The sequence below is a fragment of the Cynocephalus volans genome, chromosome 6 (assembly GCF_027409185.1).
Source record: "Cynocephalus volans isolate mCynVol1 chromosome 6, mCynVol1.pri, whole genome shotgun sequence".
NCBI classification, from domain to species: Eukaryota; Metazoa; Chordata; class Mammalia; order Dermoptera; family Cynocephalidae; genus Cynocephalus; species Cynocephalus volans.
The window spans coordinates 143,082,053-143,094,757 of record NC_084465.1 but is presented as its reverse complement, the minus strand read 5'-3'; the positions used below and the strand labels follow the sequence as shown (position 1 = coordinate 143,094,757).

Here is a 12,705-nt window from a genome sequence, read left to right as displayed (position 1 = left end):
TTAATAAATAACAATGCATTTGTACTCTGGAATATTATGCAGTCATAATAAAGGTGTTTTAAAGGAATTTTTTGGTATAATTTAGGAAATGGAAGCAATACACCCAAGTATTAGCATTTGTTTTCTTTTGATGATATATTTTGGGTAAAATACTTTATTTCTCCAAAATGAGACTATATTGATTGCATTTATAAATCAGAGAATTACTGAATAAGCATGATATCTTTAAAGAACAGATCGGGGGATGGGAAGATTTTCTCACAAAACATTTAGAATCCAGAAGGATTCCTGTGTTTAGTGACCTGAAGGTATTCATGCCCATTCCTGCCTTCTCTTGAGTATTTCGTATGACTGGGTTCCAGGCTAAATGACTTGTCCTTAGAGATGGCCCCTGAAATGAGGACACAAATGCATGGGGAAAGCATAGAAAGGGAAACACGTTTTGACCTTCATGCCACGCAAAATTTGACAGGAATCCAGAATTGCAAGGACTTCCTATACCAAAAAAGGTACAATTAAGAAAGAAGAGCCAAAGTCATCAAATAAATTTTGGACATGCAGATTGAACTTCATTGTTTAAACAAGACAGACTTTCACATCTGTAGTTCTGATGTCATTACAGTAACTTAATTTTTATTTTTTATTTTTGGCAACTGGCTGATACAGGGATTGAATCCTGGACCTTGGTGTTATTAGCACTATGCTCTAACCAACTGAGCTAACTGGCTCGCCCTACAGTAAATTAATTTTAAGTTCCCTAAAATTTGACTACATGTAAATTCGGAATTTTAGCAATTTTCTATAATCTCTCAAATATTTTCTACTTTTTAACATCTTCATCATGGGTAGATGATACAATTCTCCTTTTTCCCTTTACGAGGTTTGGTTCTGCCTAGAGAAGCTGCAAAAGCCTATTGCCCTGCAGAAGGGACACAGGCCACTCACCAGATCAGAATGCAGGGTGGCCTTTTCAACTTCCAGGATTAGATGTCAACCTGCCACCTGCCTGTCTGGTGGCCTAACAGTAACATGACACAGATGCTCTTCTGAAATAACACCTAGAATTGGCTGCTCTCTGACTCCCGCCCAAAGTCAGAAAGAGATAAAGGCTATTTAAAGAAGATAAGGCCTACCTCTCCCATCAGCTCTATTTAGCGCCCTTCCATCAAGTTAGAAAGTTAGATCATCAGCAAGTTCCAAATCTGGATCACATTAACTCAGACCCCCACCCATTTCAGACATACGTTCATGCGATTGTTATTCGGTGCTGTGTTCTCCTTTTATATTTTTCTGACACAAAAGGCCAGATGAAGAATACTGCTTTTTACTTGTTGACCCTGCCTATTATGTCAATCAATGTCCCTTTGATGAAGGTGTAAGCAAATAAAGTTTCTTTTATTTAGGCAGCTGGCCAGTACAGGGATCCGAACCCTTGACCTTGGTGTTATCAGTACCATGCTCTCCCAAGTGTAAGGTTTCTTTTAGAATGTAAAACAAGGAAAATGATTTTGCCTCATGAGGAATTAATAAGTACTGCTTTTCCATATAATGTGAATTATGTAAAATATTACATACAATAGGAAGCTCAAAGCTAAATTTAACGTAAAAGCCAATCATAGTACCTATATTTGTACATTTGCTGCTTCTTCCTATAAAGTTTTTCCTTTTGATTTTTAGTGTGTCCACCTTAAGGTAGAGGTTTCTTTATTGCAAGCTGCCTTGAGTCAATCAATTAATTTATTCCTTCCTTTCTTTCTGAAATAAGCAAAAAATTAAACAAGCTTTGACTCCTACAATCCTCATTGGTTGAGGCCTGAGCAAGGCAGCAGATGCCTTTGCAATTCAGAGTCAGGAATGTGCTTTAAAAGGCTTCAGGATAAAAGGTGTCTGTGTATGGATTACTGTCATTACAGTGACGAAAGCAAAGGGACCTGCTTGCAGGCTATGAAATTTCAAGTAAAATACAACTAGCATAACGCATAGTGCCAAACATACTCCTTAGAAGGCCTCCTAACAAAAGCCATTATTAAACCCATCCCTGCAGCCTACACTTCAATGCTTTCTGGAAAGGACGTGGGGCCCTAGGCCCAGGGGTGGTATCCTTAAACCTTATCTGCATTTTTGCAAAACCAAAGGGGCTTTCCCATATGGTAAAGGCGCCCACCCTCAGCGAGAACGTGTGCCCTGTCATGGGAGATCTTACTATGTCCTCACCACTCCATAGTGGGGTAGGCCACAGGAAGCTGGACCAGAGGAGCTATTTGTGGGTGCCCAAGGCCACCAAGTCTTCAGCCCACACACCCTGGGAATAGAGTTTGCTATTATTTTCAAACTCACATTCTAAACACACATACACACCAAAACAACCTGCGCAATTTCCAATTTAATGGACTGATTTCAAATGAGAAAAATACCTTGTAAAACTTCTGACTGGCTTTCTAGGCCAAAGCTTCCCTTCTTCCTCTAGACGTGCTATAGGAAAGAACACCAGGGTTTGGAGAGAGGGACGGATGACAAGATTGAGAATGAGAGGACTTACTGTTTTTATCACGTCATTTTACAGAACACAGACTCCAACCTTGCCACATACTGGCAGTGTGACCACACATGAAACCTTTCTGGACCTCAATTCTCACTTTTATAAAATAATCAGAATATCTACTTGATAGAGTTGTGGTAAAAGGTAATTGATAAAAATGCACAGGACAGCAATTTGTAAATTGTGAATGACCCAAAGCCTTTAGTTGTCCTTATGAATAGTAACATGGTGTCACTGTCATTTGAATGGTTCTAGATAGTTCAACTCCCTACTGTGCTCAGGAGATCCTATGGCTTATGGGATCCCTGTGACAGGAAAACGACATAACCAACCCCTTACTGTATCTACCCTGCTGCTGTCATGGCCCTTTGAGATCAGTAAATGGTTCCTTCCAATTTCAAAACAGAGTTCGACATCCTCAGAGGATCTGAGAGTTACTCGTTTACTAAAGGGGAGGCAGAATACCTTTGATTTCCAACCTTAACCTTCATCCTCAGAGGATCTGAGAGTTACTTGCCTACTACATCTCCCAAAACACCATTGTAACTTGTTTATAAATGCAAAAAAAAAAAAAAATTCTTGAAAAGTTCTCAGGTGTCTAGTCATTTGCTGATATGTTAAAAAAAAAAAAAGAAAGAAAAAGAAAAGAAAAGAAAGAAAATTCAGTACTGAGGAATTTATTTGCTTCAAGCATAAGAAGAAAAGAATAGTGGAAGGGGATCCCAAACTCTGTATTATTTATGTGGAAGAATCCCCCATTGTGACGTCAAATCTCTGTAAGGACAGAGAAAGTAAGAACAGTCAATGGCAGTGTGTAAGGCTATAGGAATAGCTCTCCACAGCATTCTTTTCCCCTTTCTGCATCTCTGTTTAGTGCACACTGCATGTGCAAGGACATCTTCAAGATGCCTCTACTTTGCATGAACTGTAGATATGTGAAAATGATTGAGAACTCGTGGAAAAAATTCAGAATGAACACCTGTCAGAATCGGGGTGCTGTAGGGCATGACCATGATTCCCTTTAGTACGTATAGCCCAACATTAACTTCTGTGTCTATTTGTATGGTCAGGAACTTTCTATTTTGAGCCTGTTACCCTAAAAAAAGATCAAAGAGACTGATTATTAAGAAAGGAAAGGCGAAGAGGTCAGCGTGATTGCTGGAGACTTTCCGAATGGGAAGGAGGTTACCTTTGCATAAAGCCAGACAGGTGGACATTTTCTAAGCATAGTATGTTTCAGCCTACATGGTACAGACCAAATGGTCCTGACCTGAGCAAGTTCAGGAGACGATAGAGAAACTGTCCATGTTTAGGGGATAAAACGGATGTGGCAGCTGTGTACTGCAGTATTAGCTGGCACAGGTATCCAACACCGAGCCGAAGAGTTGCAGACTCACCCCACGCTCTTCCAGTTTTAACACTCTAAAGTGACTCAATATAAAATAGAGGACGTTGAGCTTTATGGGCAAATAAATAATAAGTTGAAAACTGACTCTGGGGCCAGACTGCCTGGAGTCAAATACCAGCTCTGCCACTAACCAGCAGTGTAGCCTCGGGTAGGTTATGTCACTTCTCTGTGCCTCAGTCTCCTCACTTGTAAAGTAGGGGATCACCGCCTATCTTCCCCACAGGGTTGCTGTGAGAAGTTACTAATTGCAAAGCACTTAGAACCGTGCCTGGTGTATAGTAAATTCTACAGAACTGTGTTTGTTCCTATCATCATTATTATTAAAATGTCACATATGTCAGTAAAATGGACCCAACATTGGATGTATTAAAGCTGAGCAAATTAAGAGTTGCATGGTCTGGGATTGTTAGAATAATGCAGGTTTCTGTTTTACTTCCATGAGTAGTGTGTCTTGCATAAGCTGGCAAGGAGGGGGGCTCTTGTTAGAGAGGCTCACTTTTCCAACGACCGTGAAAAGATCCCTGACTTGCTCTTGTAGTACTGCTGATTCCACAATCCAATTTGTGCAAAGTAAATGAACTATTTTGAAGCAAGCATGCAATTAGCATTCCTTTTAACATCAACTCTCACAATTTAAAAAAATGCACGTTTCAGAATGCTGCAAGCACTTTGCTTTGTAAGTTTTGAATCAGGGCTTGGAATAAATGGGGGAAAACACAGGCAGTCCGATTTAGTTGCTGACATGGATGATAATGCCACACAGAGTTGAGTAAAATGGCACAAGACGAGGTGCAACTCAATGCAGAAAAAGAAAAGATAGAGTACTAACTCGCTGAGATGACTCAATTTTCATCAAGTACCTTTGAATGTCAAGTTCAGCCTGAAGAGAGATCAGCATGCCCTGCAAAGCCTGTGGACCAGGAGAAAAAGAAAAACAAAATAAAAAATAGAAAAGCAAAGGGGGTGAAAACACAAAGAGAAAAGGAATAGGTTAACCGAATAGAACATGTACTCATTCATGAGGAAATGTAGCCCAGTTAATCCCTCTCTCGCACAAAAAAAGAAAAGGTGGCAGTTCCATATTTTAGAAAGGAATGTTGAAAGCAAGCCCTAACTAGCAATGAGTTTTCCCCAAAATATCCTGCTACAGACACACTGAATTTACCTTGTTGCATTTGAGAATGTGTCCCATTGACCCATTGTCCCTGAGGTTGTCCCAGGGCTGCAGGAGCTACCAGAGCCTGCCCAACCTAAATGAAATACCTTCCTTAGTCAGAATACAGTCTAGTGGTGAGCCCCAAGGCTGCCATCTTGACTACCACTGGCCACTGGGACACGGGCCTGTGAATGCAGTGTTCTATATCTGAGCTTTGTCATGCAGGGTGACACAGCTGATGTGAACACGTATAGGAACAGAAGATCAGCATTATAATTCAGGGCACCAATTCTAATATCTGAAACTGGCAGATGCTAGAGCATGTCTTCAGTTTAAAACGCTGACTGTGCCAGTATTTAAATATTTTAATTCTCTTTGGTCCCACTGATGAATTTTTGGACAACTTAATTTTTTAAAAAAATGACAGAAAAATATTTGTGTTTTAAAAAATGAAAATTTCCATAATCCTCATGCAAGAAGAATGACTTCCTTTTGCACCAAAATCAGCCAGTGAGGTATCACAGCTGCATATAGTACGTGTACAGATACATTCATACAGACAACTGGCGTACGAGAGTCTCCAAATACCAACATAATCAAATGACACAACATCCATAATCCATATCACCATTTTATATATCTATATATAAAAAATACATGTTTTATATATATGTGTGTGTTTTTATTCATTTCTGAATAGCTTTATATTATTTAGAATCTAGTCCAACACATATCAGACACAAATGTCACCAAGAAAAAGAACATTTAAATACTGATGGCCACACTCAAAAGCTAAAAATCCAAGCGAAGTCTCCAGATAAGAATTGTACTAAAACATTCTACCCAGAATGCACATAGAAGTTAAAAAAAAAAGTAAAAGAACTTGAAGGGACTTTTAAGAGAAAAAGAGAACGGTATCATTAGAAGAACTATTAGCCAGGCTGACCTCATAAAAGCCCTTTTCTAGGTGAATATATTCTCACTAGAAAGGTGAGGGTTGCTTTAGGGCCCTCTGATTTTCTGCTCCAAAGTTTATGAGCTTCATCCACTATGAAAGAAATACCCTGAAGTACACCACAAATAATAAGGCCCTGTAGGTGCATGGTAAGTAAAAGTGCAAGATAAAAACAGGATGATAGATATGAAGAGCTGCTGTGCACAGGCAATAGGGAAAATGTGTACAGAAAATCAGAATTTCCATTACAAGGAGATGGTGAGTAACACGGGCTGGGGACAGAGGACCAGGAGAGACACAGCCCTGCACAGGGACAATTGGGAATGGGAGGGGGTCCTGGAGGAGATCAGAGCCTCAGGGAGACCACCAGGAGGGGCAAAGAGACCCCAGCCTCGCTCTGCAAGGCGACTCTCGTCAGAAGAACTTACTACAAAGAGAAGGGAATACTTGGAGAAAGGGGGACAGGGCAAGTTGCTACAGCAGTTGTTTTAGGCAAGAATCATCTGAAAGTCAAGAAAGTGGGGTCAAGAGAAACCCATGAGGAGTCAAAGGCTCCAATCTTTGGGGCAAACCCCAACTCTCCTGGTTGTATCTTTTCTTGCCTTCACTGAGGTCAAGGAAAACTAGAAGCTGGAAAAGCCTCCCAGCCACAGAGCAGGGAAGGACCAGGGGCACTGGAGAGGCAGGAAACCCTCTTGGAAGATGTGATGGAGCCTATGGAGAAGAAGCTCAGAAACTTGAGGCCAAAGGAATATTAGTTTCTATAATCACAGATGAGTTTTCTCAGGATTACAAAATGAAACTCACAGAGACCCTTTTTTTCACTTCTCAGTAGGTTCCAACTGTGTGAAAAAGGTTTTGAGCCCTATAAGCTTTGAGCCCAACAGTAAAAAAAGCAGAGAAAGAAAAGTGGATTTTATAAGCCTCTCGCATATACCAGCTAAATCAAGTGTGTAGAACTTTGAAGCCTGATTTATTTATAGCTTTGACTATTCCTAAAAAATAAGAGTAGGTGGGAAATGAGCTGAGCGTTTCTGATAAACTATTGTTTATCAATTGCAATAAGACAGTAGTTTGTCAAATACAACGAGGTGACATTGAGATTAAGGGAATGTTACCAGGAAAACATGAAGACTCAACCACCTCAAGGAAACAGCTGGAGTGGCAAAAATTATGCTATAAAGATTAAACAGAAGGACATTTATGATTTCAATGATTCCTAATACATTCAATGGCTATCATAAGAGGAAAATGGCAAAAAGAAATTACAGAAGTTGCTGCTATACTGAATCGTACTTGAGGTCTCTTTGAAAGGCTAAGTGTGGCAGGAAGGAAAAGGGTTCAAAGTTTCTTTCTTAAGACCAAGACAGTGCTGATGTGCCTGAGAAGAGCTGATCAGAAATAGAAAATATTGGGTAAATGTCTAGTGCACAGATGTAGCATAGAGAACCAAAAATGAATGCCACACACAGTATTTATAACACTTTGAATGATAAGCAATATTTATTTTTCTCCTTTTGCCATATCTATTTCTGAACTTTCTATAAAACAGAGAATCGTAAAATAATGTGAAAAGTATTGATAAAGGTGGCAAAAGTGGAATGTTGGTCTCTAGTAAGCAACAGTGGCAGGCAAACTGCAAGGAACTTTAGAGACTGCTAAAATTTAAAAACTCACTCAAAGTTCTGGTTTTGTTCAGACATTAAAGATTTTCTGACATATGTAGAGTAAACTCTTTACATGCAGTCAACTTTTGACTCCTTGGGGGCAATTTAACCAGTAAGGAGACTAACCGTGGTAAAAGAAAATGCATTCGTGAGAAAATACAATACATGAAAACATCTCTGTATTAGAAGTTCTTTAGAGTTTGCAATTTTACAGCAATCACTGAATCCTCCACCATATCTTCTTAGATTTTTATTCATGTTTCTAAATCCATGAAAGCATATTTCCTTTTCCTTTCTTCTTTCATTGTTAACATCCTTATTCTCTATTTTACCAGTGGAGAATTTTTAGTATTAGTCTCCACTTAGTTCAAGATTCAAGGAATGCAAACTGCTACTTTTATCAAATTTCTAAAAGCCCACTGTCTCCCTGTGTTTGAAGTTCCATAACAGCTATTTAATTCCCTTAAGCCTGACTTTCCTCATCAGTAAAGTGGGGATAATAACAGATGATAATAGGTTGCTGGGAGAATGAAACGAGACTGAGGCATGCAAACACCATGCCCAATTCCCAGCACAGACTAAGAACACAACTGTTTAGGAATTTGACACCTTTAAAAAAAAACAACGCATTATCAAAAAGATGCTTTACTTTCACAAATGCCTAACAGTAAATATCAAAAGTCTTAAAATTTTGCATCCCCTTTGGATTCAAAAAAATCAAAACTGACTATAAGAAAATATTATTTTTAGCAACTGACCCTAAGAAAATATTCTACAGTAATCCATAAGGAGGCCTGTGTAGTATCAGGTTTGCGTGCATACAATGAAACCAACAAACTAAGCAACCACTAACAACGACAACAAAGCCCACTCTGTAACAACATGGAAGGAAGTTCACACATATAATTAAGTGGATAAAATCATATTAGAAAAAAATAGCATGTGCTTTTGATTTTCTTTGAAGACATGTCTTTGTGAAGTCTATATGCCTAGAAAAAAAACAGCAGCAGGATATACAGCAAAGTATGAGTAGGGGTATTCTATCTGGGTTGTGGGATTGTAAATAATAATTCTATTCTTAATCTATTCTTTCTAATATTTCTAGAATATACATGTATTACTTTTGTAATAGGAAAAACAGGAAATTATTTTTAAAAGTCACCTGGGAGGGCTGGCTGGTTAGCTCAGTAGGTTATAGCACAGCCTATAACACCAAAATCAGAGGTTCGGATCCCTGTACCGGCCAGCCACAGCAAAAAATTTAAATAAATAAATAGATAGATAGATAGATAGATAGATAGATAGATAGATAGATAGATAAATAAATGTCACTTGAGATTTAGCATCAAATTACTTGTGCTTGCTTTTCTGATTTGTTTCCAAAAAACTTAGCATTAAATGTGATATAAATAGCAACAGATGAATTTAAAATGACAGAAGAAAACCAGAATTTATTCATTTGAGAGCTTAAATGAGAAGACCAATAAGATGATATCTAAATGCACAGCCTCTTCATTACTTGTAATCTTGCTATCATTTTGTTTCCTCATGTTGATTATGTATCAGTTGTACCACGAGGGGGTGCCCTGAACTTAGTAAGTACAATGCAGTCTCCAGCATGATGGAAAAAAGCAGCTGAAATCCCAAATTTAGGAGCAAACAAGACACACTCCACACTGGCTGCCTTGGCTCAGTCTTCATCCTCTTCAATGTGCCTCACAGAGCCCCTTGTTCAAACGCACTTTATATCCGGTCCATGAAAAAACTATAACGTGCTGACTGCTGGCATAGTTAACACCAATGATAGAAGGCAGATAGTTGATTGCTGCGAGTCTAACAAATTTGATCAAGTTGTTATTGAAGAATCAAAAATCAGTCGCCCCTGTGACACACAACTGAAGAACAGGACAAAAGCAAGTGTTCAGGAAAATAGTCTTAGAAGTAATTCTATCCTAAAGACACACAGTCTTATTAGTAATTTGAGGACCAAAGCAATTTCAGGTTATTTGGGGTTAAAAAAAAAAGTTGCTCAATGGAGAAATCCAATTCCTTTTCTAAACGTTTAAAATACTAAAGATGGAATAACATTATGCAGCCTTGTGAAACTTTACAAGTCCATGCTAAGATTTTTTATAATTGATATGACAATAATCTAAAACTATAAAATAAAATCTGAGGGACTCTAAAGGGTAAACAAACAAAAAACTTCTAACTGAAAGCAACTTGTACCAACAAAGAGTTCAGAACAGATATCCCAAGAATTTCCAGCTTCCTAAGAAATCCTAGGAATCCTAAGTAATCTTATAGTGAACACAGGACAGTGGTTGAGAGTGTAACTTTTGGAAGGAGACAGAACTGAGCTTGAGCCTCGATCTCGACACTTAGTATCTGTGAGAGCGTGCGCACATGACCTTGAGCATGTTTCGTATGCAGTTTCCTCATCCATAAGATAGCGATCATAGTAATAATAATATTTTTATTACAGTTTATTGTATGAAATGAGATAACTTATGAAAAATGCTAAAGCCAGTGCCTGGCACATAACACACTGCTTGGCTTATTAAGAGCCTGATGATAAATATTCTGACAACCACAGCTCCTGTGACAGTACGTGGCCCATGGGAACATCTGAACCCCTCTGTGTTCCTGTTTTTATGAGTCAAAGTAAGCAGTTTTTTCAAACAAACAAACAAACAAACAAAACACAAATATGGCATACTTATGCATACAATGAAATGCTGGCTTTCAAACTAGTGGCTTTGAGGGTTGCACAATTATTCTCGTGAACTTGCCATTATATCAAAAAAAAAAAAAAAAAAAGATTGCAAAGTAAACCTGTCAAACCCAGGCTGGACATCCAGGTGGTTCTCTCTATAGCCACATAACTGTATATGGCCATTGTTCCGACTGGACAAGCCATGCCACGGCAGCTGTTAAACACTGTAATATTAACCCTGGTCACTCATCTTCAATTCTGCGTCTTAATATCCACCCTTCCTTCTTCATAGAGAATGAGACTAAAATGATACAACAGATTTATGAGAGATTTGAAATAGTGAATATTCTCATGCAAATGAAAGGTGGTTTTAGGATAAGCAAACATACCAGCTAACGATTTATACGATGACTGGTGTATTGTTAACACATCTCAGACTTCTTTCCTAAGCCTCACATTCCCAGTTAATAGGGAAGGAAACAGAAGTGGGCTCAGCTGGAAGTGTCCCTGCCCAGTGTCTGGGAACATCTCCACAACGGTGACAGATATTCTCAGAACTGCCCCAACTAGGTGCAGCCTATGCACATCAGGACAACTGGTTCCTCGAGGACTCTATTTTTTCCTCTGTAGCGCTCACCACCACCTGACACCCTAGATTTTTCACTTGCTTGCTTGTTCTTGTCTGCCGCCTCCTCCACACACCCACACGCACTGGAATGTAAGCATCACGAAGGTAGGGATATCTTCAGTGCTCAGTTTTCACTTGCAGAATGAATGAATGAATGAATGAATGAATGAATGAAAGGTCCTCGGGAACATTGGTCCTCGGGAGCCTTGGCTTTGTACAGCGTGCTTGAGACAGGGGCTAACCTCCTGACAATAAACTACCCAGTTGGTTCTGAGGAATTCAGATGCACGCCCCAAGCAGTGGTGCCTACAGCCTGGAGCTGGCCTAGATCTAGTCCAACACGTAGGCCTCACCAGCCAACCTGCCGGGGCCCACTTCCAGCTGCAGATCGTGCTCCACCCAAGAGCATTTCAATCTCTCTGCCCAACGCCCCTGTGTTTTATTGCTTCTTGGCTGTTCTCACACCTTCTTGAAAGGAGGAAAATATCCATCCGATATGAAATTTCTATTTGGCAGGGTTTCTCTTTAATTTTCACCAAAACCCTCCTCCTCGGAACACTAAACTAAACAAAACACTCAGGACCCCTGAAGAAAAAAAGAGCTTCCAAACACCAGAGTTCTCTTTCCCCCTCATTATGGTAAAGGCTGTGTGATACATTCCATCCTCGCTGCTGTAGCTGCTTGTGGGTGAGCTGTTGCAGGGGAGTCAAGCTTCGAGCTGGCACGGCAGGTGCCACCTAGCGCTGGCCTAAGCCATGGTCCCAATAGGACTTGTTTAGGAGCTGCCTTCTCAAGCTCGAAGCCTGGTTAAAGGCAAGAATTTTAATTGGGGGAAGAAGTGGGGTGAGACATGGGGGCATTTATTGAAGCCAGTCAGGAATGTGCTTCTGATTGCCCCTTTTCTGTCACAGAAATCGGGCCCTGAGTCTAAAACCTCACAGATCCCGACCAACTTACATCAGAAGCGGGGTGACTTACACCATCCCAGGCACAGACGGCCAGCTGAGGGGTGTTCTGAGTGCCCTGTCTTCTTCTACCTACAATGGGGAAGGGCTGGCCTTCATGCAGTATCTACTCTGGAAACTTCCATAGTGACTGGCACAGGTATAAATGGAGCAACTATAGAATGACCTCTGACACCACTCTGTGAGGGAGGGGTAAGTCTCAATGGTCCAGAGAGCACTGGGCTGAGAGTCGGAGATGGGGTTACAACCCAGGCCCCACGTTGAGTGCGATGTAACTTAGGCATTTGTGTGGCCCTTGATTTCCCTACAACTTAAAATGAAGAGCTGGATTAAACCTTTGTGGCAAATTTTAGCTTTGGGTTGCTCTAGACACAGATTGCTTCCTAATATCCTTGGCCACACCAGAGATCTCTCCAAAGTCATTATCAAGGAAGGCCTAGGGTGAAGGGCCAAAGCTCTAATCATGCTCTGCAAAGCTCTAAATGCCCGTGGGAAGAACGCAAAATCTGAAGGACCTGGGTTCAAGACTTAGGTTCAGCACTCATTAGCTGTTTTACTTTGAATAAATTACCTAATCTGATATTAGGCTTTCTATTAGGTCCACTAAAACACTGAGGCTCGCTTTCCACATCTGCAAAATGGTAATAATCCTCACACCTCCTTCCCAAAGT

At 40.0% G+C, this 12,705-nt stretch overlaps 1 protein-coding gene across 9 annotated transcripts in view; it reads right to left on the bottom strand.

Moving 5' to 3' along the window:
- KIAA1217 (KIAA1217 ortholog) overlaps window positions 1-12,705 on the bottom strand; it is a 296,465-nt gene that overhangs the window by 153,472 nt on the left and 130,288 nt on the right. For 4 of the 9 annotated variants that reach the window (XM_063100372.1, XM_063100373.1, XM_063100371.1 and 1 more), the window contains exon 3: window positions 4,777-4,857. The exons of 4 other annotated variants lie outside the window; for them this stretch is intronic. In XM_063100372.1, coding sequence (XP_062956442.1) covers window positions 4,777-4,857 — 81 coding nt within the window. Of the gene's footprint in view, window positions 1-4,776; window positions 4,858-12,705 lie in introns of those variants that run through there. One more of the 9 variants, XM_063100379.1, reaches the window with a different exon arrangement.